This window comes from Gymnoscopelus braueri (genome assembly GCF_963280865.1).
Source record: "Gymnoscopelus braueri genome assembly, chromosome: 11".
NCBI classification, from domain to species: domain Eukaryota; kingdom Metazoa; phylum Chordata; class Actinopteri; order Myctophiformes; family Myctophidae; genus Gymnoscopelus; species Gymnoscopelus braueri.
Window position 1 is genome coordinate 23,604,412 of NC_137613.1, and position 27,418 is coordinate 23,631,829.

Sequence of the window (27,418 nt, forward strand, 5' to 3'; positions counted from 1 at the left end):
CGTACCAAGTACTTCTTCTTCCATCCATCACTGACACAGATCTCCAAAGGGACCCAAATCAAATCTTTATTTTTAAATCCTCCCATTATAGCGCCCCCTCGTGGTGAAACCACAGCGATGGTGGTGGTTCCTTGCGTCACGTCCCCTCCCTTCTAGAGGGGCGGAGTCCTCCCGGGTGTGTTGCTGCATTTTTCTAGCAGAAGCACCAGATCCAAGAAGAGATCCACTAATAGATCCAGATCCACCGGACCACTGAGGGCCTGGAGTCTGGACTGCTCTGCTGGAATAGAGAGACCTGGACCAGAGGCCCCTGTTTGTTGTTGGTCCCGATTTATATGGACTTATAGACCCCACCAAATGGACCAAGAGAAACCCTGAACATCGACGTCCAAATCCCCTCATAAAAGGTGTGTGTGTGTGTGTGTGTGTGTGTGTGTGTGTGTGTGTGTGTGTGTGTGTGTGTGTGTGTGTGTGTGTGTGTGTGTGTGTGTGTGTGTGTGTGTGTGTGTGTGTGTGTGTGCATATGAATGATGAACAATCGTAACATTGTAACAGTATCTGAGGGGGAGCGGACGGTGTGTGTTTGTTTGTGTTACGTGATGCTTTGCTTGGTTTGGTTTAGTTTTGATTGTGTGTTTATTTCCTTTACATCTTTACAACAACACAAACACGATCGTTTGATTTAACAGGATGGTTCCTGTTTTTTGTATTTATATTATTCCCCGTCCGACGTCCTAATAAGGCGGTGTCGCTTGCCGAAAAGAACACATCTAGAGGGCTAGACGTGTTCTTTCAGGCTAGAATCTCTAGCTGTCTAGCAGTGTTGCCATGTCCGCTTATCATAAGGGACTTTGGGCTTGTTTTGCCTGTAAAGTTGCTTGTAAATATTTGGTGGATGCGGTGTTTGGGGCTTGTTTGTTTCTAAAGTGTAGTTGTTGCTTATTTGGGCTTGTTTCCTTATCGTTGTTTAAACCAGTGGTTCTCTAACATTTACACGTCAAGGACCCCCAGATGAATATGTATTTGTCCACAGACCCCCGCATCTGAAAATGATTTGTGCCAGCCCAGGGCAGGGGAGCCCCGCAGCCGCATACCAGATGTATTTGTTTTGTTGAATATGTTTAAAAAAATATTCAACATTTTCAACTTTTATTTCAAGATTTTTTGAAAATGTCAGATCGGCTGTTTTGAAATAGCCGATGCATATCGGGTTAAAGTGCGCATGTGGCCTTTTTTAGTCTCTTCCTTTGGGCTTGTTTTCTTGGACCTGGTTGCTTGTTTCTCTCGCAAAAAAACCTGGCAACACTGGCCCGTCCTACGACGGAGTACAAATGCATGAAGGTTTTGTTTAGCGTCGCTGACGTGGGTTTGTTTTGATGAAGAGGGTTTTCAATGTTGTAGAATGTAATTCTTATTATAACTGAATGCCTTCAACCCATAGTTAGTTTATCATATGATGATGATGATGATTGTGTTGATGTTGGTGGAGGTAGATGTGTGTTGAACTTGACCGATAGTGACCCCTCTGTGAGGAATGTTTGTGTGGTAAAAGTTCTTCATCGTAGTCGTCGTCATCATCATCATTAAAATCAGTCCTTCGATTATTGCGCAACATTTACAACCTCACTCTCATGTGCAGGGTTGGACAAATTACTCAATAGATAGATAGTCCTGGTCAAATATTACTCAACTACAACAAGTTGCTGAAAATGTGTACTTGAGTGAAAGTAATGTAGTGCTTGAGTTAAAGTAATGGAGTACTTGAAATGTGGCTTAAGTGGTTAATTTATGATGCACCCATTCCCTTCCTAGAGATGTAGTGTGGGGTCACAAGTACAATATTTGCCTTTGAAGTGTAATGGAGTGAAAGTGTAGTCTGGCTAGTGAAAGTATCCAAAAATACAAATACTCAAGTAAAGTACAGATACAAAAAAAAATGCTGTACTGTCCAACACACTTGCATTTATGATGATGAATTAGTTTGACTTTCTTTAGATAAAGTCATGTTGCTGAATCTTGTGATAGTGTCATACACTAAAACAGTTGTCTATTACATATTTATGTTTCTCTTTTTAAAAAGACTTTGAACAGCATCTTTAATGTGGTTGTAGGAAAGTGAAATAATGATGTCAGACTGACATGTTGTCACTTGAACTTGTAACATAGTGAGCAGTTGGCACTTTGAACATTAGTAAGGTAGCTCTCCACCACACGTCACAGCCTATACGTCACACCTTTGTGTGTGTGTGTGTGTGTTTGTGTGTTGAAGAACCTGTCAAGTTGAACAACGTGTCTTTATGTCAACGGTTACGTAAGACAACAGCGTCTGTCTGTCTGTTCCATTGTATACTGGTCTTACAGTGTACAATGTATACAATGAAACAGACAGACAGTATAGGAAAAATCAGACAGACAGACAGACAGACAGACAGGGGTTTCTCAGCAACAGTAGAACAAACAGCCTTGTCTTTCCAATGGAAACTAGCCTATCACCTATCGTACTCACTTTACTGTGTGTGTGTGTGTGTGTGTGATGCTATCAGTGTGAGTGAGGTAGATTGTGTGTGTGTTGTGTGTCACGGGTGTGACTGTCAGTGTCATTCACACAAACCAGCTAATTAAAAAGAGAGAGCTGTGAGGAGTGCTACTGTTGACGTCACACACACACACACACACACACACACACACACACACACACACACACACACACACACACACACACACACACGCTTTTGTATTTGTGAAGACATTTTTCCCACTTTTTGCCATTCCTAACTGTAACCCTCAAGTCTTAAGTTTAAACTTGAATCGCGTGCCAGTCTCATGCACACCCAAAATAGCCGATCTACAAGCTCACAATGCGTTTCAGCGCGACACATAGTGAACCTGTTGATCGGCTGTGTTGAGTGTGCGACAGCATCCCACGGCCAAGTATGAATCAAGCCTAAATCATTTTTAAAAAATAAAAATGGTCCTCCTCACAATGTCTATTTCTGAAATTCTACTATACCTGTGTGGACAACTACATACTTCCCCCAGTTTGTTTTCTCATGCCAAATAAAGCTCCTTTGAATTGAAAAAAAAGGGGGAAAAAGTAATGCAAGTACATTCTCTCACTCTCTCTCTCTCACACACACACGCTACTTCTTAAGTACTTACCTTCTAGTCTCGTGTAGGCACTAGGCAGACGATCAGAGATCTCTGCCGACTGATATGTAAATGTGTGACATCTAAGCTCAATGAATGGGCAAAAACTGGGTGGAATCAATTCAGAGGTGTTAAAAAGATGTATGTAAAAATTCACAGCATCACAGAACCCATTCAAAGACATTCGGGCGGCCCTTCTTAAGGGGGCAGTATCGGGATTGGTTTTCAACGAAGCGGGCGTAGGTTTGTTGATAGCGTCCATCACTGAATTTAGATGTCACCAGAAGTATCACTAGGCGGAGGGAGAGGCTAGTTATCTTCAGTCTTGATGTTGAAGACAGTGTGTGTGTGTGTGTGTGTGTGTGTGTGTTTGAATGTTTTATTGGCAATTTTTTAAAAACCCATTTAGACCTAAGGCCTATTCTAAAAACTCCTGGCCTAAGTTTTCTGAAAAACATCAAATCTTTATTAAAATAATAACAATAATAATGTTTCTATCTGTCTTAGGCGAGCGAGTCGCCGTGACGAGCGTTGCGAAGTCACCTTCAGCCGACTCAGCGCCGTCCGAATTCTGTCCCGATATGTAATAATCGTAAAACATCCCCCCCTAGTCTCGGTACCTCAGGTGTCAAAATATAAAGTTTAAAACAATTCATGATAATAAAAAAGGAAGGAGGTGGGAGGATGCTACTCACAAGAGACATAGTAGAGCTCACTGAAGGAATGAGTGGTTCTCTACCCTGGGGGCAGGCCAGCCGGGGAGTTTCGGTGGAGTCATGATGATTTTAGGTCAGCTGTACTCTTTAATGGGGAGTGTAGGGCTTTGGTAGCACATTCCACTGCGCTGTGGCTGCTACATAGTAGAATGCATTCTTACCCTTGTGTGTGTGTGTGTGTGTGTGTGTGTGTGTGTGTGTGTGTGTGTGTGTCATTTTTTGAAAATCTATTTATTTGTATCTGTTTAAGTAAATGTATATAAAACAGGAGAGCATTGTTGAATTCTAGAGAAAACATGTTGAATATCGTTGCTTTCGGGCAGAAACCTTGTACCTCCACGAGTGTTGCACAAAAGTAGCGAAAACAGCAGATCTACAGTACATGCTCACAGCGCATATCTTTGTGTGTTGTTCTATACTGTGTTGTGTGCTCGTAGATCTGCTGTTTTTGCTCGTTTTTAAAGATTTTGAAAGTGAAAGTGGGTGTGTGGGTTTTATAAATATTTAACCAATGAAAAGTATTAAGAAGGACTTGTGACTAAATAATAACTACATTGGATCCATTGGAACAGAGGTTCTTTATTTTCTATTTCCTAAAAAGTAACAGTTTTGGTTTCCACCCAAAGACGACAATATAAATCTATAGACCTTTTCAGATGAACTCTGTGTGAACTTCTTTGGTCAACAGATGCGAACTGTGAGCAGATTGATTGTCTCATATATTCAGGACCGTTTGGTTTGTAAAGCTTAATTTATACCCTGTAGTGCAAGGGTGCAGACCTATGCTTTTTGGCAAGCAACACCCTCGTACTACAGAGTATTAATCAGGCTTTAAATGTGACTCAGTGAAGCCTTGACTCTGGAACAGTGATTAACAAATAGAAGATGCAGTATAGTTATACAGTATGTATGTTCATGTGTGATATAGACATAAAACATGCAAATGCCCACAGACAGACAGACAGACAGGCCTAACACAGGATAGAAACGACAGACAGACATGCAGGTCTGATGACAGACAGACAGACAGGTCTATCACAGGACAGACAGTCACATGTAATGTGTGTGAATGTAATCACACACAGCTGTGTGTGAAGTCATGGAGTCACACTACAGACCCTGAAGACCCTGCTGTGTGTGTGTGTGTGTGTGTGTGTGTGTGTGTGTGTGTGTGTGTGTGTGTGTGTGTGTGTGTGTGTGTGAGAGAGAGAGAGAGAGAGAGAGAGAGATGGTTTCCAGATGTGAGGTTTCTGGATCTTTAGGCGTGGGCGACTGTCAGCGTTTCACTCCTACACACACACACACACACACACACACACACACACTCACTCACTCACTCACTCACTCACTCACTCACTCACTCACTCACTCACTCACTCACACACTCACACTCACACTCACACTCACTCTTTGTGTTTTCTTCAGGAAAACACCCCTTGTGCAGCCCAACAGTATGCAGACAGACAGACGTCTTAACCCATTGATACCTGGAACGCATCTGTGTAACTTTAGATGTCTTTGGCTATTCAAAAATAGCAGATATACAAGCTCGTAGCGAGTGCCGCGCTACGAGCTTGTATAATTGCTATTTTTGAAAAATCTTGATTTTTTCTTTTTGATTTTTTTTCAAAAAACTGTTAGGATTTAGATTTTTTTTAAAGAATCGCCTCAGGTCTTAATGGGTAGTGTACGGTGGTTGAGCGGCTCCGCGTTGTCGCTTCACATCAAGAAGGCCCTGGGTTCAATTCTGACTAGATGTTTGTTACCAAAACACATCATTGACGAGGACACAGGGTGCCGTCACGCAGAGACGCGCCATACTGGCGCAAACACTGTATGGGTCAAAACAGCGGGGTGCGCCTGTGGAGCAGGCCTGCGTGTGTAACTGGGTGATCAATGAATGCGATCTTAGCGATTGTTCTATTGATAACTTGTTTTTTGATAAAAGGAATAATTGAGAGGCATGTTTTTTTTGTGATTTTCTATAATCGACCTAAATGGACCACACCACGCAGCTTTATTTTAACTTATTTCTTTCCCCCAAGGCCCCTCAATATTGTTCAGATATATTTTATGACCAATTAATTATTATTATTATTTTCAAATATATCTTTGAAATGTATTTAAAATCAGTTTTTGAATCCCCTCTGTCAATCAAACTGAAACATTTTATGAACAAACATGGCTCCCATGATCATGGAAAGTTTCAGAATCATTGTCATGTTACCGCGGTTACACACATGACGACGTCACTGTGTCACTCTGTCCTCTGGGCTGTCTGTCCCTCTGTCCTACAGAGTTCATGTTTCTGTCTGCTCAGCCATGTCCACCTGACACCACAGCTAAATATCACTGTCTCTGTCTCTGCTGTCCTACTGTCTGTCTCTCCTACTGTACACTGTCTCTCTCTCAGGTGTCCTACTGTCTCTCTCTCTCCTACAATGGCTCCCTCTCAGCTTTAGTTGTCTGTCTTGCCTACACTCTCAGCTGTCCTACTGTCTGTCTGTCTATCCTACTCTGTCTCCCTCTCTGCTGTCCTACTGTCTGTCTGTCTGTCTCTCCTACACTGTCTTTATCTCTCAGCTGTCCTACTGCCTGTCTCCTACACTGTCTCTCTCTCAGCTTTACTACTGTCTGTCTCTTCTACTGTACACTGTCTCCCTCTCAGGTGTCCTACCTGTCTGTCTCTCCTACACTGTCTCCCTCTCTGCTGTCTTACTGTCTGGCTCTCCTACACTGTCTCTCTCATCTTTCCTACTTTCTCTGTTTCAACACTGGACCACACCCCCAAATAAATGTGTCATGTCACAATTTATACGGGGGAAATAATGTATAGTTCAAATATACTGTGAAAATATCTCAATAGATAGAGAGAATCTCTCACCATGTGTTGCTTGTTAATTTGTATGACATACCGTACTGTACACTTAAGGCCAATACATGCTCCTCCCGACGTCGCTCTTCGGACAGGCTTTGTGAACTATTGTTCGAAGAGTCGGGAGACATACTGTATGGGGGTGCACGAGTTCTGAGGAAGTTCTGAGACCTCCAATCAGAAGTTCGGAAGGACGTCAATTTGTAGTTATATCACCTCCCTCTCCCAAGACAAGTTCGGACGTCGTGAAGGAGCATGTATTGGGCTTCATTTATTCACAAAAGTTCACAAAATGTTTGACTAACACTTGAACTGCAGCGTAAATAGACAAACTCTTAAATGAGGAACTTCCCCCGCGAACAAAACATAAGTCTTACTGCACAGTATCAATGGTCAGTGTTTGAACAGTTGAGAGAGCACAGTTGAGAGAGCACAAATGAAACCAAAATGAACCCAGCACAAATTGGAACCCGTTTGGTTCCATTTGTCCTCTGTCAAGAGTTCTATCAACACTGGGGATTTTACAGTGCAGTCACTGTGGGATTCCCCGGCAGCGAGGGGAGAGAGTTGGCTGAAAGCGCTGCTAGTCTCTCCTCATCGTTAAGCAGCTGTTGTGTGAACCGGTGAAGGTCACCGTTCTGTGCCTTTTGGTCCTTGTACATCCAGATCAACTCCATTTTTTGGGGGGTTTTGGTGGTCGGCTTTCATCCATGGTGGCTGTGGTCCTTTAAGTTCCTTTAAGTCAGTTGTTCTCAAGGTGGGGTCCCCTCAAGGACTTGAAGGGTTCAAGGGGGTCCCCAACGAAATTAGTGTTACAGCGTCAAAATGAGTTTAACCACTTTTACCCTATATTTTATACTAAGGCTATTTGAAAATCGGATATTTTTTTAAAATATTTTCTTTAAATCTTGAAAAACTGAGACATTTTGAAGAACTTTATAATTTTTTATTTTTTTTCCTACACAACTGTTCTCTTATGGGGGCTCCTGGTACAAAATCTTTTCAGCTGATAATATAAGGTGCAAGTTACATATGCTGCAGCATAGGTTAATAAAAGTTAGGTATTACATATTAATAAAGGCTAGATATACATACATATGTAATAAAGTCCTAGTCCTATCACAACAGTAATCTTAGAAACAGCTGGAGGTGTGTGTGTGTTTATCAATGGAGTGAAGTCCCACATTGATTGACAACACTTATCACTGTGTTAAAGTACATCACCTGACCTACACACACGCACACACAGACACAGACACAGACACAGACACACTGATCAGCTAAAGTCCAGGCCGTACTGTGTATGAGAGTGAGTTGTCATGTTTTCATGACACACTTCTTTTTCTCGAGTGTACTACTACTAGTACTACACAACCCTTTATTGTACTCGGGTAATTCTACTGAGTTACTTCTGTTTTGCGATGGCAACCTGAGAAAACATCCAACAAAGCATGTACAAAATAAACGACCATGTCAGTCATTCATCATTTCTTTGTATATTTAGTTAATTGTCATTAGAGTTGTTCCGATACCGATACCAGTATCGATAGTCGATACTGCCCAAAATGCTGGTATCGGCGAGTATGCCAGTCTATGCTGATCCGATACCACATCGCCTGTCACATGATGATATTTAATGAACAGTAATATTTTGAATGCCTCAGTTGATGCCTCAGTTGACTGCTTTGTACTCTTACTGTACTATTTACGTCATTATTTTACTAATGACGTATGCACACACGCACGCAAAAGCACGCACACACTCACACAAAAGCCCCACAAGTACTCACTGACACTGTACATGATTTGTCGGGGATCATGGCCAGGCCAGTGTGTGTGTGTGTGTGTGTGTGTATTGTATGTCTTGAGAACACAGCTGCAGGATTATGTAACAGATGTATGCATGGTTTGTTTCTCGCGCACCTGCATCTGTGTATGGTTGTGTGTGTGAATACTGACCACTTAATAGCAGCAGCTACACCACACACACACACACACACACACACACACACACACACACACACACACACACACACACACACACACACACACACACACACAGCTCCGGGCAGTAGAGAGGAAAATATATTCAGTTAAAATATAAATGCATATCTAGTGAGACTGCCTGAAGTTCATAATCATATTGTAGAACAGTTACCGTACATGTCAGTCATTCATATAACATGAACACGGAAATATATTCTGTTCTACAGATAGTTGCTGTCGCCTGGAAAACTCTTATGTCAAAAGTTCTTTTTAAATAGCAAAAATAGCATCGGATCGCGACGTGTTGTGAGTTGTAGTTAGGTTTATTTTTGCTATCTTTGTGTGACACTGTAGAATGACAAAGAAGGGCATTAATTTATGAAAAATAAAACAAAATATTGAGATACAAGCTTTCTGCCTGAGAGCAACAAGATGATAATAGATTCTGTCTCTCTCTCTCTCTCCCTCTCTCCAGGTCCATCATGGCGGAGGTCTCTCTCTCCCTCCACCTCTCCTCCGTGTCTCCTCCTCCCCCGCCTCCCCCTCCCGTCTCCTCCTCGCCCCCGTCCACCTTCTCCTGCCCGTCCTCGCCTTCCAGTGCCTCCTCGTCCTCCTCCTCTTCTTCCTCGTACCGCCACCACCACCATCACCACCACCACCATCACCACCACCATCGCCCGCCCCTCCCTCTCCCCCTGCCTCTCCCTCAGTCCGAAGAGGAAGAGGAGGTGCGGGGTTCCACCTGCGTCTCCTCCCCCTCCGCCAGCCCCCGCAGCTCCAGTCCCACTGGGAGCATTGGGAGCAGTGGGAGCGTGGGCAGCAGCAGCAGCAGCGAGACCTCCTCTACTGCTCTTGGAGGAGGAGCAGGAGAAATAGAGGAAGAAGGTCCTGTGGTCTCCTCCCAGGAGGTCCCCACGGAGACGGACTTAGTGATTGACCAAGGTGAGACGACGTGATTGGATGGTTCGATTGATTGAATACTTTGTTATACAGAAATTTAAACGGCACGAGGTACAGTCAGACATTTAGGCTAAAAGGATGGCATAAAAAAGTCCAGGGGACTTGTTTCCATTGTAGTCCTACAGTATGTATTCAATTCATCAACATGGAAAGAAAATAACACAAACATACATGTCATCAACAAATACAAAACATTATATGTGCAAAGGAGAAAAAGGAAAATGTCGGTAGAGACTGACACCACCTTTCTATGGGAAAAATTGCGTTTACCTTCCCTTGTGGTCTCCTGATAGATGGTTTTTCAGGTCTGTTTTGAAAGAAGCCAGTGATCCACATTTTTTAAGGCATGGTGTCAGGGCATTCCACACTTTGATGGCAGAGTAGTAGAATGAGAATTTTCCCATGTTTGTTCTATAAGTGGGTGGTACCAGATCGTTGTCGCTCCCTCTAGTATTGTGACTGTGGGAGTCACTAACTTTGGAGAAGTATGGTGGTGTGATGTAATGGCTGGGCAATTAATGAAATAATGATACAATTCGAATAGGGTTAAATGGCTAATCACACAAATCAATTTAGTCGATTATGAAAATTCTGTGTTATACTTTGTACAAAAATAGTGTTGAACATGCATTCAATATCTGACTCCCGCCTTGTTCTGCTCCTAGCTGTGATTGACCCGGAAGTGGCTCTGCAGGCCTGCCAGGAAGTACTTCTCAAGGTCAAACTGCAGAACGGAGAGGCAGTAGAAGCACAACAAGAACAACAACAACAACAACAACAAGAACAACAAGAACAAGAACATCAAGAACAACCACAACAACAACAAGAAGAAGAACAAGAACAGCAGCAGCAGCAGCAGCAGAGCGTTGATTTCCCAGAGAGTTCCAGTCCCCAGCACTGCAATGTTTCAGTGTTCCCAGAAATGTCTGATACCGGCTCCATCAAAGAGGAAGAGGAGCAAGAGGAAGGAGAGGACCAAGCAGCAGGAGGAGGAGAAGAAGTAAAACCTCCGGCCAATCCCAGCCCCACGCCTTCGTCGGACTGCTGCTCGTACTCGGCCAAGCAGTCGTGGCTCCTCCGGCTGTTTGAGTCCAAGCTGTTCGACGTCTCCATGGCCATCTCCTACCTGTACAAGTCCAAGGAGCCGGGGGTGCAGGCCTACATCGGCAACCGGCTCTTCAGCTTCACCGACGAGCAGGTGGACTTTCACCTGCCTCAGCTGCTCAGCATGTACGTTCACATGGACGCTGAGGTCGGAGACGCCATCAGACCTTATCTGGTGAGACTCTACTCTAATACCTATCACTCATGGAGTACAGTTCATGGATAAAAGTCATTTTGATTCTGTAGAGGCCAGCATGTTTTTCTCTTGGCTTGCAACGCCAACGCTAGCACACACGCAGAACATAGATTTAGAACAATAACATCAAAATGTTGTGCTAATTGTTTAGGAAACGGAGTGCTAGTGTGGGGGGCTCCTTTCATGCTGTTTCTCTCCTCTTCTTTTTCCTGTGTCCTCTTTCTCTCTGCATGTGGAAGCCATCATGTCATTGTAAACTGTAGTAATAAACGTTATTTAATAATCTATTGCTTTGCCTCCTCTCCTCTTTCTCCTCTCCTCCTCCTCCTCCTCCTCTCCTCAGATCCATCGTTGTAGAGGGAGCATCGCGTTCTCCATGCAGACCGCCTGGCTGCTGGGGGCGTACTCTTCAGACATGCACATCTCCACGCAGAGGCACTCCAGAGGGACCAAACTCCGCAAACTCATCCTGTCGGACGAGTTCAAGCCCAAGAACACCAGCGCCGCCAGCCCCGCTGCTCCCGCGGATACCAGAACCGCGTCCGGTTCTGGAGCCGAGGGTCCCATGACCCGCTCGCCGTCATCCATGACTCGCTCCCATCACCACCATCACCACCACCATCACCGACACAGGAGACACAACAGCAGCCAGGTGGAGGCGTGTGCACCTCCCTCCGCCTCCTCCGCCTCGCCGCCGCCGCCAGGAGAGGAGGGCTTTTCCTCTCCCACCAGGAGGAGAACCCATCAGAGGTCCAAGTCGGACGCGGCCGCGGGAGGAGGCTCTGGTCTGGGCGGCGGACTGCTGAGGTCGGGGAGTCACCCCATGGTGGAGAACCAAGGTCACGAGGAGGTATGAATATACTTAAACCCATTAAGGCCTGAGGTTCCGATTCTACAAAATGTCTTCTAAATCCTAAGAGTTTTTTTTTTTTTTTTAACGTATGTTGCTATGTTGTTCCAGGGACCCCCAGAAGCAAAGATTCGAGTAAAACATTTTCGCTTTGAAAATATACATATTCAAAGATTTGCACACATTTTCTCGATTTTTCAAAAATAGCAGATCTACAAGCTCGTAGCGCGGCACTTGGTGCCGCGCTATGAGCTTGTATATCTGCTATTTTTGAATAGCCAAAGTGTAATATAATGCTTTTTAGCTCAAATAAAAAAAATTAATGGGTTAAAACAAATTAGGAAGAACACGCACATCTAAGCCCCAAATAACATAGCCAATCTTCAAGCTTGTAGATGACTTTTTTTTTGGCCTAAAAGGTTTTAGGCATAAGGGGTAAGGTAAACATAGGGCCCTGGCCCCTTGGTGTAGACGGAAAAAGCGGTCCAAGTACAGCACCAGCTCGGGTCCAGTTTCCTCTAGACCGCGTCTAGAGGGTTTCGCACGCCATTGGGCTCCAGTTTAAAACATTGCATTTATTACACCCAGAAAGTGTGTTGGTTAGTTAGTACTTTGCTGTGTTAAACGGGGCCTATCTGTTCACAGATATGCAACAGGATCTGGGTCATAGGCCAAAGTCTCTAATATGTGACATTGTGAACAATATGGAAACTTATCAGTGGAGATCCAGAGATATGTTTTTATTTGCGTGCGTGCCTCTGTGTGTGTGCGTGCGTGCGTGCGCGTGCATTTGCTTGTGCATTTAGTGTTATGAACAGGAAGTAAATGTGTTCTTTCAGGAAGTCATGGTTACCAGGAAGTTACGATGTTGTTGCTCACAGAACAGGAAGCAGGTCATGGATCACGTACCAGTGACAGGTCTAAACTGGAACCCAGTTGAAACCAGTCTGCTGTCAATCCACACCATTGCAGATCGTGCGCTGCTGCTAAACTGGTTGTGCTTTCAAAATATGACAAAAATCTATTTGAAACTAAGTACAGAACATAATAAAACAGTAAAATAAAATAAATGTAGCTCTATATTCTGATAGTAATCATCGATATAGAGTGTTTGTTCGGTAACAGGGGTCTCCTCGTCTCTACAGTAGTAAACAGAAAATGCATTTTCAGGTCAGGATACCAATTTTATCCTATCAGGAAAGAGAACTGACATTTGAAGAGATGACACTAACAAATGAGCAGAGAAAATTGTAATAGGAACAAAATTGAAGCTGATAAATGAGTTATCTTCCTGATTGGCTGTAATTGGCAACCCACCTGAAAATGTATTTTCTGTTTATTAAAGCGCTGGAGAGATGGATAGACCCCTGTTACTGAGCAAACACTATTATAGCAATGATTACCATCACAATGTATAGCTTTAACCTTTTTTTTCACAAAACACCTTTAATTAATCCATTTGTAACTCTGGACCATTACGTGTCCATTTGGTTACATTTGTACTCTCCCAGAGTTGAATTAACTGTGGATTTTCCTGTGTGTATGGTTGTTCCAGGGATCCATGCTTGATAAACAATGAGGTTTTTGGTGGGATGTATCTTACTGGGAGGTTGACTGTTCTCTGACTGGAATATTCTTCTACCCACACATACTGTACGTCATGTCCTAGTATGAGCGAATAGGGGAAGGGAATCAACTTCACGTGATGCCTTTCTTTGGCTCAGCAAAAACTTGCATGTGTGTCAAAGAATATGATTATTGGCAGAATCGCGGAACGTTTAGAATAATTTGGCAGTCCCGTTTTCAGTTTTTCACAAGATCGGTGGTTGTTGCAATGACCTGCACTACTATACTTCACCATATGTTGCGCTATGACGAAATAAACCCATACAATGTAGCAACGTGTACGCTGCAATTTCAATGTGTTATTTCACCCGAAAAAGTAATGGCGGATTCGGCCACGCCCCGAAATACCTGCATGTGTGTCTCAAAGAATGAAACATGAGACTGGATGACCCAGAAAGAGCCGAGACCTAAACATGAGATCTGATTGTCTGAGTCACAATACAATACAATACAATACGATATCGTTGCTGTCGTTAAGAAACCTTGTATCTTCTCCGTATTTCAACTTAAATAATTCCCTAATTTGTCATACTACAGTCAGTGTCACACAAAAGTAGCAATTAATTTTTAATAAATATTGAAAAGTATTGACAAGAGTGTGTGACTAAATAATAACTACTACATTGGATCCATTGGAACACTGGTTCTTTTTTCCATTTCCTGAAAAGTTAAAAGTTTTGGACACACCCGACAGCAACTATAATATGCACATCGTATGTGTGTTAGAATGTAAGTTAGGTAAACATGTATTTAAGCAGGTTTTCTGCCTTTTAATCCCCTCCGGTAAACCATGTGACTCGGGTTTCATGTGGACGACAGCTGGTTCAGACAATGTGACTGTGCAGAATGCTCAGACATGAGGAAATGAGGAAACAAAATTACACATAAGCTGTTTACAAAACTGTATGATGGAAATAACCCTTGAGTTGAGCTGAATGTTTAACACGTTAAAACCGGGAAAGCATCTGTGTCATTTTAGATTTTAGCGTTGGTTTTAAAGAAATAGCAGATATACAAGCTCACAGTGCGTCATTTCATGCCGCGCTATGAGTTGGGTTAACTGTATACTTGGGTTAACTGTATACTTCTGTTGTAAACAGTTCGCTACAGACCTGGAGCCTTCATTTACAAACTAGTGAACTGGTTATCTTGTAAACAGTTCTCTACTAGCGTGGAGCCTATATTTCGTTGCTGTCGGACGGCAACCTCACATGTCCAAAACTGTTACTTTTCAGAATAAAAATAGCAGATATACAAGCTCAGAATGTGCCACGATGCGACGTGTTTTGAGCTTGTAGATCTGCTATTTTTGATATTTTTGTGTGACACTGCAGTATGATCAAGTAGGTCAGGGGTCGGCAACCCTAGATGTTTAAAGAGCCATTTTGGACCAAAACAAATCATACAAAATATGTCTGGAGCCGCAAACAATATTTAAGCCTTCTAATGAAGGCAGCATAGGCATATTAGCCATATAAAGTGTATATTAGCCTATAAAAATTACTAGTTACTTGCAAATAGTAAATGAGCATTCATTTTAATGTTGTCAAAATATTCCACGCAGCAGGATCAGTGTTGCCAGATTCTGTGAGAGAAACAAGCGACGAGGTCTATGAAAAAACAAGCCCAAAAGAAGCGACCAGTTTCACCACTTGAGCCCTATTAAATCAGCTATTTTCAAAAATAATCTTGAAAGCAAGCCCAAATAAGCAACTACACTTCAGAAACAAGACATTAATTTAAGAAAAATTTATAAAAAAATGTCAAATATGGAGATAAGAGGTCTTTGCCTGACGGCGACGACTCACAAACTACAATGTAGGCACTAGGCAGGTGAGCCAATAGTGCGTGCCAACGTCTCGTCACCACGGGGGCCGTGGCATAGTAGCTGCAGACATACTTGTGGGGGGCAATGTTAAGTCAACCTGTTTATACCCCCCAAAGATGTCCGCCGCTACCAAATGACACTTGTTGACGCCCCCTCCAGGATTTTTGGCACGCTCTATAGCATGGGCTCCCAAACTTTTCAGCCCGCGACCCCAAAATAAGTCGCCCATTGACATTCGCGACCCCACCTAAACCTGGAGGTAATTTATGCACATAAACTTGCACGTTCAGTGCGCATTTGAAATGTATTAAAATGGTCAAATGTACTATTTTTAATCAATTTAGGTTGTATTTCATCCATTCTGTTTTTTTTATATTTTTTTAAATATTTTTTTTATGACTCAAAACAATTTAGTGACCCCACCGTCAGTCTCCCGTGACCCCAAGTGGGGTCGCGACCCCAACTTTGGGAACCCCTGCTCTATAGGATACAACAGGAGTGTATTCAGTCCCCACACAGAAATGCATGGGGAGGATTAATTGGCATTAAAAAAAATTTGGCTACTCTAAATGAAAAGAAAACCCAAGAGTTGGGTTCAACTACAACAAACTGCATTTCTGGCCCTGAAAGTCGTTTGTTTTTTGTCTTTTACCTCAAAACATCTGTGGTAGAGCAAGTCACATGACAGAAGAGTGCATGTTAGGTCAGGGCTCGACTGGCCGGGACAACAATCCGGGCCCAGCATTTAAAGCCTTGACCGGCCCATTTAGGATTCAAAAACAAAAGTGTCTCATCTAACGTAATCTCTACCACGTGCTGATCACATAGGCTTTGGTCACAATAGGCCTACTGTACATTTCCGCATCAATTAATTCATTGACAGGGTTAACAGACTCTAATGCATTATTGTACATGCAGCCTCTCTCACACAGCTGATACAGTCCAAGGCTGTGTTGTCACAGCTCGCATATCAAATCAAGTATATACACGGTTGCCCAAACCCAAATCAAGTGGCACCAATGAGTAGACTATCGTCAGGGTTGCACACAGAAATACTGTAGCTGGACCCATGAAAAGGTTCAGTGAGTGGACTCGCCCAAAGCTGCTTTACTCTGTCTATTCTATAGTTGAGTGAGAGCATAAAGTGCACTCAGTCGCTAATAGAACTACATGTTAGTACACATGGTGTGTGTGCGTGTGGCGTGTGCATGCGTGGGTGGGCATTTAATGTGAGAGAGCAAGCCTTGGCTGACTGCCTAGATGTTTTCCAAAGTAGAACTCTGCAGATACTGCAATACTGTTCTCCGGTGGCCTAACTGAGTACTGCAGTTAGCCAGACTCTTTCAGTTAGCAACTCACCTTCAATATGCTGTGAAATACTGCTAATTATAAACAAAACTCTCTCTTTTCTCTCTCTTCCAGCCGGAGCGCTTGCGTCCTCAGAGAGAGTTCATCAAGTCGTTGATGGGGATCGGGAAGCGCTTGGCCGTCCTGCCCACTAAAGAGCAGAAGACTTCAAGACTGATCTCAGAGCTGTCCTTACTGAACCACAAACTCCCTGCTCGAGTCTGGCTGCCCACCGCTGCTTTCCACCACCATGTGGTCCGAGTTCCACACACACAGGCTGTAGTACTCAACTCTAAAGACAAGGTAAACACATGTACAGTATACACTTATGCAATGCATATGTACACACACAGGCTGTAGTACTTAACGCTAGAAATTAGGTTAACGCATACAGCACATACTACACAATGTAAAGATGATTCTGATTGTAATGTAATCTAACATAGTATTATCTAATATAAATGAACATTATCTAATATAATCTAATGTAATCTAACTATATAATCAAATTTAATCTAATCTAACTTTATTTTAATGCAGTCTAACATAATGTAATCTAACATAATATATCGTCGCTGTCGGGTGGAAACCTCGTATGTCCCAAACTGTTACTTTTCAGGATTCAAATTCAAAAATAGAAAAAGTAGCAGATATACAAGCTTAAAACGTAAAACTTTCGAGCTTGTATATCTGTTACTTTTGACGCTGTAGTATGATCAAGTTGGGCATTCATTTACGAAAAAAATGTAAACCATAAATATGGAGATAAGAGGTTTCTGCCCGGCAGCGACGATATTCTGACGTGATCCAACATAATCTAACGTAGTCTAATGTGATGTGTTATAGCACATTCTAATCTTAATGTGCTGTTTTCCCCTCCAGGCTCCTTACATCATCTACGTGGAGGTTCTGGAGTGCGAGAGCTTCGAGACCTCCCCGGTTCCGACCCGCATCCCCGAGACCAGACTGATCCGGACCGCCCGCTCCGCAGAGAACCTGGACTGTAACGGCAGCCACGGCAGCGCCGGCAGCGGCATCACGGCGGAGCAGAGAGCCGGGAGTTTCTCCACCGTGCCGAACTACGACAACGACGACGACGCCTGGGCCACCGATGACATCGGACAGCTGCAGGTGGAGGTGAGTCCTGTCTGTCTGGACCACTGTTAGCACGACTGCTAGTGCAACATTTGATTAAAGTCATAAACGTAAAGATAAAGAAAACTCTATTGTCCATTAATTTAACAAAAAAAATATAATTGCACTGGCATCCAGTATACAAACAATGAAAACCAGTGGCGGCTGGTGGTAGTGCTACCCCAAAAATGAAGCCAATAACATGTACTATGTTATCACACTAGTTTATATTGATAGGCCCTGCCCTAGGCAATAGAGCATCGCAGTTCCCGCCCACTTCCTGGTTTTTCCTGGTGCCGGAAGGAAAAACTCAATGCATTTTTCCCATTGACATTTCCAAAAATATTTATATCAATTAATTTAAGCCTAGAATCAAGCCATCCAGGGTCCTGGTGAATCATGACCATAAAACGTTCACATTTTCTGTGATTTTTGTTATTTTATATTTAATTATATGATATACTATATTTAATAAATACCCTTTGTTTTGCCGTTTTCAAAAAATAATAATCACAGAATCAAACGTTTTATGGTCATGATTCACCAGGACACTGGATGGCTTGATTCTAGGCTTAAATTAATTGATATAAATATTTTTGGAAATGTCAATGGGAAAAATGCTTTGAGTATTTTGCGGTGGAACCCGTAAGGGGCGGGAACTGCGATGCTCTATAGTCATTAATTTGTGAAAGACAGGCTACTGAGCTGGTTACGAGTGTCCAAGTAAAATGGCTGTATTCATTATCACCCTTGACAGAGGTTCCTCCAAAACAGGGGTCCCCAACCTTTTTTGCACCATGGACCAGCTATATATAGACAATATTTTCCGGGACTGGGCAATTAGAAATGTATTACTTATTAATTAAAATAGTCTCTGTATAATCTCGGATTGTAAAACGAAAAACTCTGAAACCTGTGCAAAAAGTTGAGTTAAGGGCGTGTGGTTTATGTGGTTGATCATTTAATAGCGTAATTTAATACGCTGTTATGTAAAGGTGTCCGTTTTCAGCTGGCCAGCATTTCTCTGTGCATGATTTCACAGGTACAACATATACAACAACTTGAGGAACACACGGTTCTACCAAAGTTCAACATCAATTTAAATGTCAAAGAAAACACAATTTTCAGTAACCATGGGAACCAACATCCTAACCATGTCTGCTACAATGTTTATCGAACATAAAACATGGATATTGGGAAACTGTTATTAAAGGTGAGCAGGATGTGAAGTATTATTCCTGTCTTTGTCTTGTGTGTGTGTGTGTGTGTGTGTGTGTGTGTGTGTGTGTGTGTGTGTGTGTGTGTGTGTGTGTGTGTGTGTGTGTGTGTGTGTGTGTGTGTGTGTGTGTGTGTGTGTGTGTGTGTGTGTGTGTGTGTGTGTGTGTGTGTGTGTGTGTGTAGTTGGCAGAGGGCCAGGCCAGCAGCAGTGACAACATCAGTCAGTTTTCAGTCGACAGCATCACCAGTCTGGAGAGTAAAGAACCTGTTTTCATAGCAGCGGGTGATATCAGGTAGGTACACACACACACACACATACACACACACACACACACACGTTCGCTACCATTGTCATTGAGTGACTCAACTGTGATGTTATGTGTTGAAGGCGTCGACTGTCTGAGAATCTGGCCCACCCCCCAACATCATTCAGACGAGACCCAGAGGATCCATCAGCCGTCGCCCTCAAAGAACCCTGGGAGGAGAAAGTCACGTAGGATTATTATAATATTATTATAATACTGTATATTATACCATCTATTGACGAAAGAGAAAGCTGGATGGATGAATATAATTTTAATCTGGTGAATGTGCATTGTAGGGATGTGAACAATATGTTGATTTTCGACTTGTGCATAATTTTCTTTCTCTCTGTGTGTGTGTGTGTGTGTGGGTGATCAGGAGGATTAAAGAAGCATCTCCGTATGGTGCGTTACCAAACTGGAGGCTCCTCTCCGTTATTGTTAAATGTGGAGACGACCTGAGACAAGAACTACTGGCTTATCAAGTACTGAGCCAACTACAGGTACTACACTACTACTGTTACTATTACTACTGCCTTATCACGTATACTGAGCCAACAGGTACTACAGTATTCATTTCCCCAACATAGTCTCATACTAAACACTGTCTCTCTCCCTCTCTCTCCAGTCTATTTGGCAGCAGGAGCGTGTTCCTCTGTGGATAAAACCATACAAGATCCTGGTGATGTCATCAGACAGTGGCATGATTGAGCCCGTCCTGAACGCTGTGTCTTTACACCAGGTCAGTCACGCACTGGAAACCAGTTCACTTCAACTATGTGGCCCCGTTTGCAGCGGGTGACTAAAACGGAACTAAGACGAAGATTTGACCAAGAGTGGATGAGGCTGAGAGTAGACACAGAACACTCATTGTTGCTGTTAACCTCGCATCTTTTTAATGTTAAGTGCTCTTATCCGGTTTAGAGCCCGCCTACTGTATGTGGTAAATTCCACATACACATACCTGCACGCACAGCACACAGAGCGTTTCTGTGTCCGCTCTAGACTGGATAGCTATATAAACTGTAAAGCGAAATGATCCCAGTCTACCAAATAAGCAAACTAAACTTCTCGGATCATGCCTGGTTGACACATCTAGCTGTAATACGTGTGCAAAGTAACAGTACTACATGTGAGACATTTTCATTAGAAATACACCGGAACACAAGGCTACGTTTTGGTGCCTAGTAAGGCATGGCTTTATTTAACTCATTCACTGCCACTGACGTAATAAACGTAATAATTCCCTTTTACCAATGCTGCCACTGACGTAAAAAACGTAATTTTTGTTTTCTTCAATTTTTTTTTTTCAAATTTGACCCAAAGACCAAGGAGATATGATTTTTCGAAGATCTAGACTCCCATCCACTTCCTTGTTAACTTAAAACTTAAAAATTCTGTATCTCGGCTCCTGAGTACCTTTTTTTTTTAATGAAAAATCTCTGGCAGTGGGCAAACGCGGCCAGCAATAATTGTGGCAGTGAATGAGTTAACACTGCCACTGTGCAGTTAACGTATACATGATGCAGGACCTGCAAATCGTTTTTTCCTTGTAACACTGCTGCTGCTGCGCAGGTTAACGTGGGCTTGTTGTTGTTGTGCCACCGTGCAACTAGTGTTTTGGTTGATAGTGTTTTTGTTTATTCTGCACCTGACTTTTGTTGTGAACAGTGCAGTAGTGTAGTACACCTGCCTGAAAGCCTGTCAGATCTGACTGTGGATCTGAGATCTATGACCCAGAGGAAAAAGGTTTTCTCTGTTTATCCACATGGATCCTAGCATCCCTATTCTGAGCATTTCATTAAGAGAACATTTGGCCAAATTTGTGATGCGTTGTGAGCTTGTAGCTCGGCAATTCCAGAAAAGACATTTGGTGTGTAGAGTGATAAAAGGAAGGGGTCATATACAGAGCCCTGGTGGACCACGGTCAATTAAGTATAGGGTTTAAGTGGTTAAATAGGCTGTGTAGATTGAACCATTAGGAATTTGACCGTATGTGGTTGGAGGGTGTGTGAGGGTGGGACCGGTTTGACTTCCGTGCCTGCCTGCACTACCGTGATGCTCAATTATTTTACTTCAGTTATGGAATTTATCCATCCCATTACAGTGTAGAATTTGCTATAAAGAATTGTTTCTTTTCGGCAAGCGACACTGTAGTACTACAGAGCATAAATCAGCATTCAGACACTGGAAACCAGTTCTGAACCCTGAGTCTGACATACCAGAGGTAGTAGAAACCCTGAAACTGCTATTTGTGGTTAAAAATACTCTTTGTGTGTGTGTGTGTCTATCTGTGTGTTTGTCTGTGTTGTCAGGTTCGTAAGCAGAGTCAGCTGTCCATGTTGGACTACTTCCTGCAGGAACACGGCAGTTTCACCACAGAGAACTTCCTGTCTGCTCAGAGGAACTTTGTCCAGAGCTGTGCGGGTTACAGCCTGATCTGCTACCTGCTGCAAGTCAAAGACAGGTACCTGTCTGTCTGACTGTCTGTCTGTCTGTCTGTCTGATCTGCTACATACAGTAACTTCCAAGTTCATTGTCACATCACAGGTTGACAGATGTAAAAATAAAAAGTGTGTGCAATTATTTTCTATACAAGCTTTGACAAATTGCAGTATCGAGGTTTTTGGTTTTTAAAATTTAGAGCCCTGGTCAGTAGCCTGATGGCGCTCTCTCTTTCTATCTCTCTCTGTCTCTCTTTCTGTCACTCTCCCTCTGTAGACATAATGGGAACATCTTATTGGATTCTGAAGGTCACATCATCCACATCGACTTTGGCTTCATTCTGTCCAGTTCTCCTCGGAATCTTGGCTTTGAGACGTCTGCCTTCAAACTCACCTCCGAGTTCGTAGACGTGAGTGTCTGTCTTTCTCTCCCTCTGTCTATCTGTCTCACTGCCTGTTCATCTACTAGATGTTGATCTGTATGTGTGTGTGTTGCCTTAGGTGATGGGTGGTCGTGATGGAGATATGTTCCTGTACTATAAGATGTTGATGCTGCAGGGTCTGATCGCTGCCAGGAAGCACATGGACAAGGTCCTGCAGATAGTGGACATCATGCAACAAGGTAACCCTCTAACCAGTGTGATTACACATAGTTCACCCAATAAAAATATACCACCCCATATACAATGAAATGACCGGTGCCAATAATCAAAAATGGCCGTATACGTTATTATACTTTTAAAGTGTTTCAAAATGCCTTGTAGATCTGTTACTTCCACAATTTTTGGAACTTTTTCTACGGATACATTTACACAGATTAATTAACGATTCTGACCATTATGTCAAATAATTGTGATCAGGCGGCTATCTAATAATTGTGACAGGCCTAACTGAAGGTCCATGTTTGTTGGCTGAGTTGGCACTTAGTTTAGTTTTCTAGTTTATTTCAGCCATTAGCCATGTACAAATATGACACAAAAATACAAATAGAGCTACACATTTTTAAATCATTTTCACAGATATTCCACATTTTTGTCGCCTTTGCAGATACACATTGCTTTTTAACATTAGTTCTGGCCCTAGTCTGACCATTCATTCTGTCCTGCTCACTCTCTCCTTCTCGTATCTCCTATACTGTAGGTTCTCACCTGCCGTGTTTCCACGGCAGCAGCACCATCCGTGGTCTGAAGGAGCGTTTCCACATGAGCCTGACGGAGGAGCAGTTGCAGATGCTGGTGGAGCAGCTGGTGGATGGCTCCATGCGCTCCATCACCACCAAGCTCTACGACTCCTTCCAGTACGTCACCAACGGAATCATGTGAGCCATGGCCGTGGGAAACCCCCCCCCATGGAAGAACTGTGGGATATTGTTACAGACACTGTGTTACAGACAGGTGTACACTACACCCGGGTTGCACCTGGACTACAACACCTGTACTAACACACCTGCACACCTGGATTACACCTGAACTACTACACCCAAACTCCTCCACCTATACACCTGGACTGCTACACCTAGTCTACAGAGCTATTGACAGAGAGAGTTATGACACTCCCTTAGACTTCCGTTATAAAGAAAGAATATTCAATCATTTATTGCCAAAAACGACATGCAATTGATTTGGGATTTGTTTTCGGTGTGGTCAGAAATAACAAGAAGAACGAGAGGAACGCGGAAGTAACGCTTGACATCAGGGGGCGATCAGTAGTTCCAAACACTAAAGTAAAGTTCCAACTTCCAAACATTGAATCCTCATAACGGGAGTCAATGAATGCATGCGCAAATCTATGAACTATGTGAAACGAGTCGCGGCGAGATCAAAGAGTAGCGTGACTCTCTCTTTCATTGGGTCTGGTCGACATGTACCAGATGGACATATGATCATATGATGTCTAAACACACACACATGACTTCTGTCTCAGCATGTTTTGCCCCAAGTACACCTCCAGTACCCTCCCCTATACACAAACATGCACGCGTACACAGAAACACACACACGGTTTTACTGCACTCTACTTTACAACCCCCCCCCCCAGCCTTCTACGATGCATGGAATACTGGGAACCGCATGGAATCATGGGAGCACACAGGAGCGTTGGAGCTGCATGTAACTTTTCCTGTTCACCTCATCTCCGACGACTCATCACTTTTATGCCTTGCAGGAGAATTCACCTCCTCTCCTCTGCTTTTCACCTCCTTTCCTTTGTATTCTTCGGACTGAGGATTCTGAGTTTAAGATCTAAACGGGTGGTGTGTACAGAGGGGGAGGAGAAGAGACTTCACGTGACTTTACAACAGGCGAGAGGAGGACTGTTTAAGTGACAATACAATATCTCTTCATCAGAAAGCACGACTTCATCTATTGGGGCTTTATTACTTTTAATGTTAAATATTAAAAGTAAATATTTGGCTTTGTGTGTACAGGAAGCGTTAAAAAAAAAAAAGACACCTGGGAGAAATCCTTAGAGAAAAAAGATGTGAGAGAGAAAGAAAGTGGAAGGATTGAAACTGAACACTTTGAGTCTGTGTCTTTTCAACTGTTTTGACGGTTTTTGAAACGTGGATCTGAACTGGAAGACTTACTTCATCTCGTCACCGTAACCTTTTACTGTTAATATACATGTATTCTTGAGTTTCACTTCACTTATTTGTCAACAGTAGCATTTATCATTCTTTGGCAGCATTCTCTATTCAAACTACAGGGCTGTGCTGGTCAGTTAGATGCTAGCTTTAAGCTAGCGCTAGCAGAGCTCTAAGTGACCATTCTAATGCTAGTCAAACAGGACATGATGTCACTATGCGGTTCAAAGTAGAAATGTTGCTTTCTTACTATAATGACGAGATGGAGAATTAACAGACTAAAATGTGTGAAAACGTTTCTCTTCATGTATGTTTTCATGTACTTTTTTCATGTTTTTGTTTTGTTTCTTAATTTCTTGATTCAGCCTCAGAATCGATGGCTGTCGTTTCATTTCAAGCAAAGTTTGACATTCCAGCAACAGAGGCGTGGCCAGGACATCAGGTGAACCAAAAGACCAGTAGTTCTCAAACGGTTTTAATTTCGAGGACCCCCATAACTCTGAGAGTGTACAAATGGTACAATTGGTTCAATTTGTACACTCTTCATTGTTACAGACCTGCGAGGGTCCATCTGGAACCCCCTAAAGGAACCTGAGGGGTCCCTGGACCCCACTTTGTGAATCACTTCAGTACACTGATGAACATGGAGCTGCTCCACGGTACACAAAACAAACATCTGAGCTGTTCTCCAATCTCCACACATTGTACTGTACACCAGTGGTTCTCAAGGTGTGGTTCCAGGGGGTCCACAGCAAAATCAGGAACAGTTTAACCACTTTAAGCCTTCTTGTACGCTTCCGCTATTTGGAAATGTGCAACATTTTGAGAAATTTGGAAAGGTTTTGAACACAGATCTTCTCTTATGGCGGTTGCTGGCACAAAGCCTTTTCAAATGCCGGTCCGGGACCTAATACATATGAATCTGCGGGTCCTTGACATAAAAAAGGTTCTAGAGCCACTGCTGTACACAATACAGCTGGAGCTCAATGGCTAATATATCTACACTTTCATTGTATTCTGCACAGACATAATTTTGGACTGTGTTTATGGTTGAAATGTTTAGGGGGGAAAAAAATTAATGTCTGTACAGAAAGATATAACTAAACACTACAGAGACATACTATGAGAACTGTCCTGTCCAATGATTCTGTTGTCATAGTAAACATGACTCGCAAGTCCATCTAAAATGGCTGCCTGTGATGACTGAAAACTCATAATTGTACATTATTTGTGTAACTTAACTAAATCAGTGCTTTATGTTTATGTTTGTGGAAACTTAAATTTACATATTTAACGAACGCTCTTTTCTGATTGGCTCCCAGATGCATTCCTGTGACCAACTCCAAGCCAGTCAGAAAGTTGGGCAGATTACATAGGAGAGGCAGCATGAAAGTATTTCTGTATTCATCAGAAAGTTTATTTCACTCCATTGGAAGGAGATCTGTGATATGATAAGGTTTTTATATGACCATAACAAACCATTTAAACCAATGACTTTTTTGGCGGACAGACTTCCACTCAGTATTGAGCTGTTTTCAGACACTACCTGTGTAAAATATTTACATACTACGTGCTATTATTAATAATACTGTCTCATGTTTGAGAGCTGTACAGTTCTGTTTTTATTGTGTTGCCTTGACACTTTTGTTTCTGTAATAACCACTATTGAAGGAGAATGTGTTCGCTTGCTAGTTTATGCTACAGTTTAGCACCAGCTTTGCTCTCAGCAGTGTTGCCGGATTTTGCAAGAAAAATTGCCGATCTACAAGCTCACAACACGTTGCGTCGCGGCGCGTTGTGGGCTTTTAGATCTGCTGTTTTCAAAAAAGATCTTGGAGAAAAAGCGCTACATTTTGAATCTTTTTGAAACATTCTAACAACACAAATCTGGTATGGGGATCCTTGGAACAAAATCTTTTCAGATGGTGGTCCACGGATGCATATTAATTTGGGGGTCCTTCATATGAAAATTATTGAGAACCATTGATTTCAACCATAATAAAGAATTAAATTGGAAGCCCAAATAAGCAACTGCACAAGCCCAAAACACTTTAAAAAAAACAACCAAAAACGTAACCTGCAACATATATACAAGTGACTTTACAGAAAAACAAGCCCAAAGTCTCTTATAATAAGCAGACATATGGCAACACTGGCTCTCAGCTAGCAAGTTATGCTACTTTTGAAGCTTTACGGTCTAGTTCAAAAGGTTTAACTGGTCAGCAAGCAAGCTATCTAGTTAGTTTATGCTATGTATATTGACACCGCTGCGCTCATTACAGAAGCTGCAGTAACTCTGTTGCTTTGCTGAAAGGCTAGCAGGTAGGCTAGCATGTCGTTGCTTACGCTTTAGTTTGTGTTGTTAGTTTGGCTAGCTGCTAATGTGTGCAAACTGATGCCTTGAATACCAGGTACAAACTGTTTATTAATGCAACAGGAGAGGTCAGAGTTGTAGTTGTTTTGACGAGTCTCAATACTGTAAGTGTCTGTCTCTCCCTCCCCATGCTCACAGTCTAAGCCTGATTTACACGTGGTCGTACGACTGTGTCACGTGGCGAAAATAGCAGTTCTACAAGTTCACAACGCGTCGACTCGTAGTTTTGAATATGTAGATATGTTATTTTTGTAGATCTGCTATTGTTATACGACAGACTATAAATTAAGCTTATTGATGGACTGTAGTTCAATGCACAAGGAGAGACGTTAAGAGGAAGATACTATTGAGATGTGGCCTTTTGTTTATTTTGTTTCATTGCCTTTGTCCTTCCATCCTGACCCTCAACCTACAGACGGAAATAAACTCTAAAGTGCATTCATCCTGCTTCTGCCTGTCTGTCTCGCAGTGAAACTGAAACATGGCTGTGTTTTTCTGAAGCTGTGTTGTTCCATTGTCTCGGTAGCTAAACTCAGCATACATGCAATGACTGTCAGGGAACTGGATAAGAGAAGGTTCTTGTTTTAAATAGAGGAGAGGAGCAGGTCTTTAGGTCTTTGTTTGTGGGTCTACAATACATTGTTGATCCAGTAACAGAAACATGTAGTGTGACTCCTCAGAACAGCGCATGAATAACTCCTTCAATAAAACACAGTTATTTTTAAACAGA

At 42.6% G+C, this 27,418-nt stretch overlaps 1 protein-coding gene across 1 annotated transcript; it reads left to right on the plus strand.

The window, feature by feature from the left end:
* Positions 1–171: 171 nt before the first annotated feature.
* Positions 172–27,418, plus strand: LOC308094585 (phosphatidylinositol 4-kinase beta-like). The gene is made up of 14 exons (XM_080441334.1): positions 172–407; positions 9,200–9,666; positions 10,350–10,963; positions 11,328–11,834; positions 16,711–16,938; positions 17,518–17,772; positions 19,171–19,280; positions 19,376–19,480; positions 19,669–19,792; positions 19,918–20,031; positions 21,605–21,756; positions 22,011–22,143; positions 22,235–22,355; positions 22,874–27,418. The coding sequence occupies exons 2-14, from the start codon at positions 9,207–9,209 to the stop codon at positions 23,053–23,055; spliced, it is 3,105 nt and encodes a 1,034-aa protein (XP_080297460.1). The 5' UTR covers positions 172–407; positions 9,200–9,206; the 3' UTR covers positions 23,056–27,418.

What these genes read in the sequence shown, in the direction of transcription:
- LOC308094585 (XM_080441334.1), top strand. Translation starts at nt 9,207, where the DNA reads ATGGCGGAGGTCTCTCTCTCCCTCCACCTCTCCTCCGTGTCTCCTCCT. An exon ending in GGACTTAGTGATTGACCAAG is followed by an intron (nt 9,667 to 10,349) that starts GTGAGACGACGT and finishes TTCTGCTCCTAG; the next exon opens with CTGTGATTGACCCGGAAGTG. An exon ending in TCGGACAGCTGCAGGTGGAG is followed by an intron (nt 17,773 to 19,170) that starts GTGAGTCCTGTC and finishes GTGTGTGTGTAG; the next exon opens with TTGGCAGAGGGCCAGGCCAG.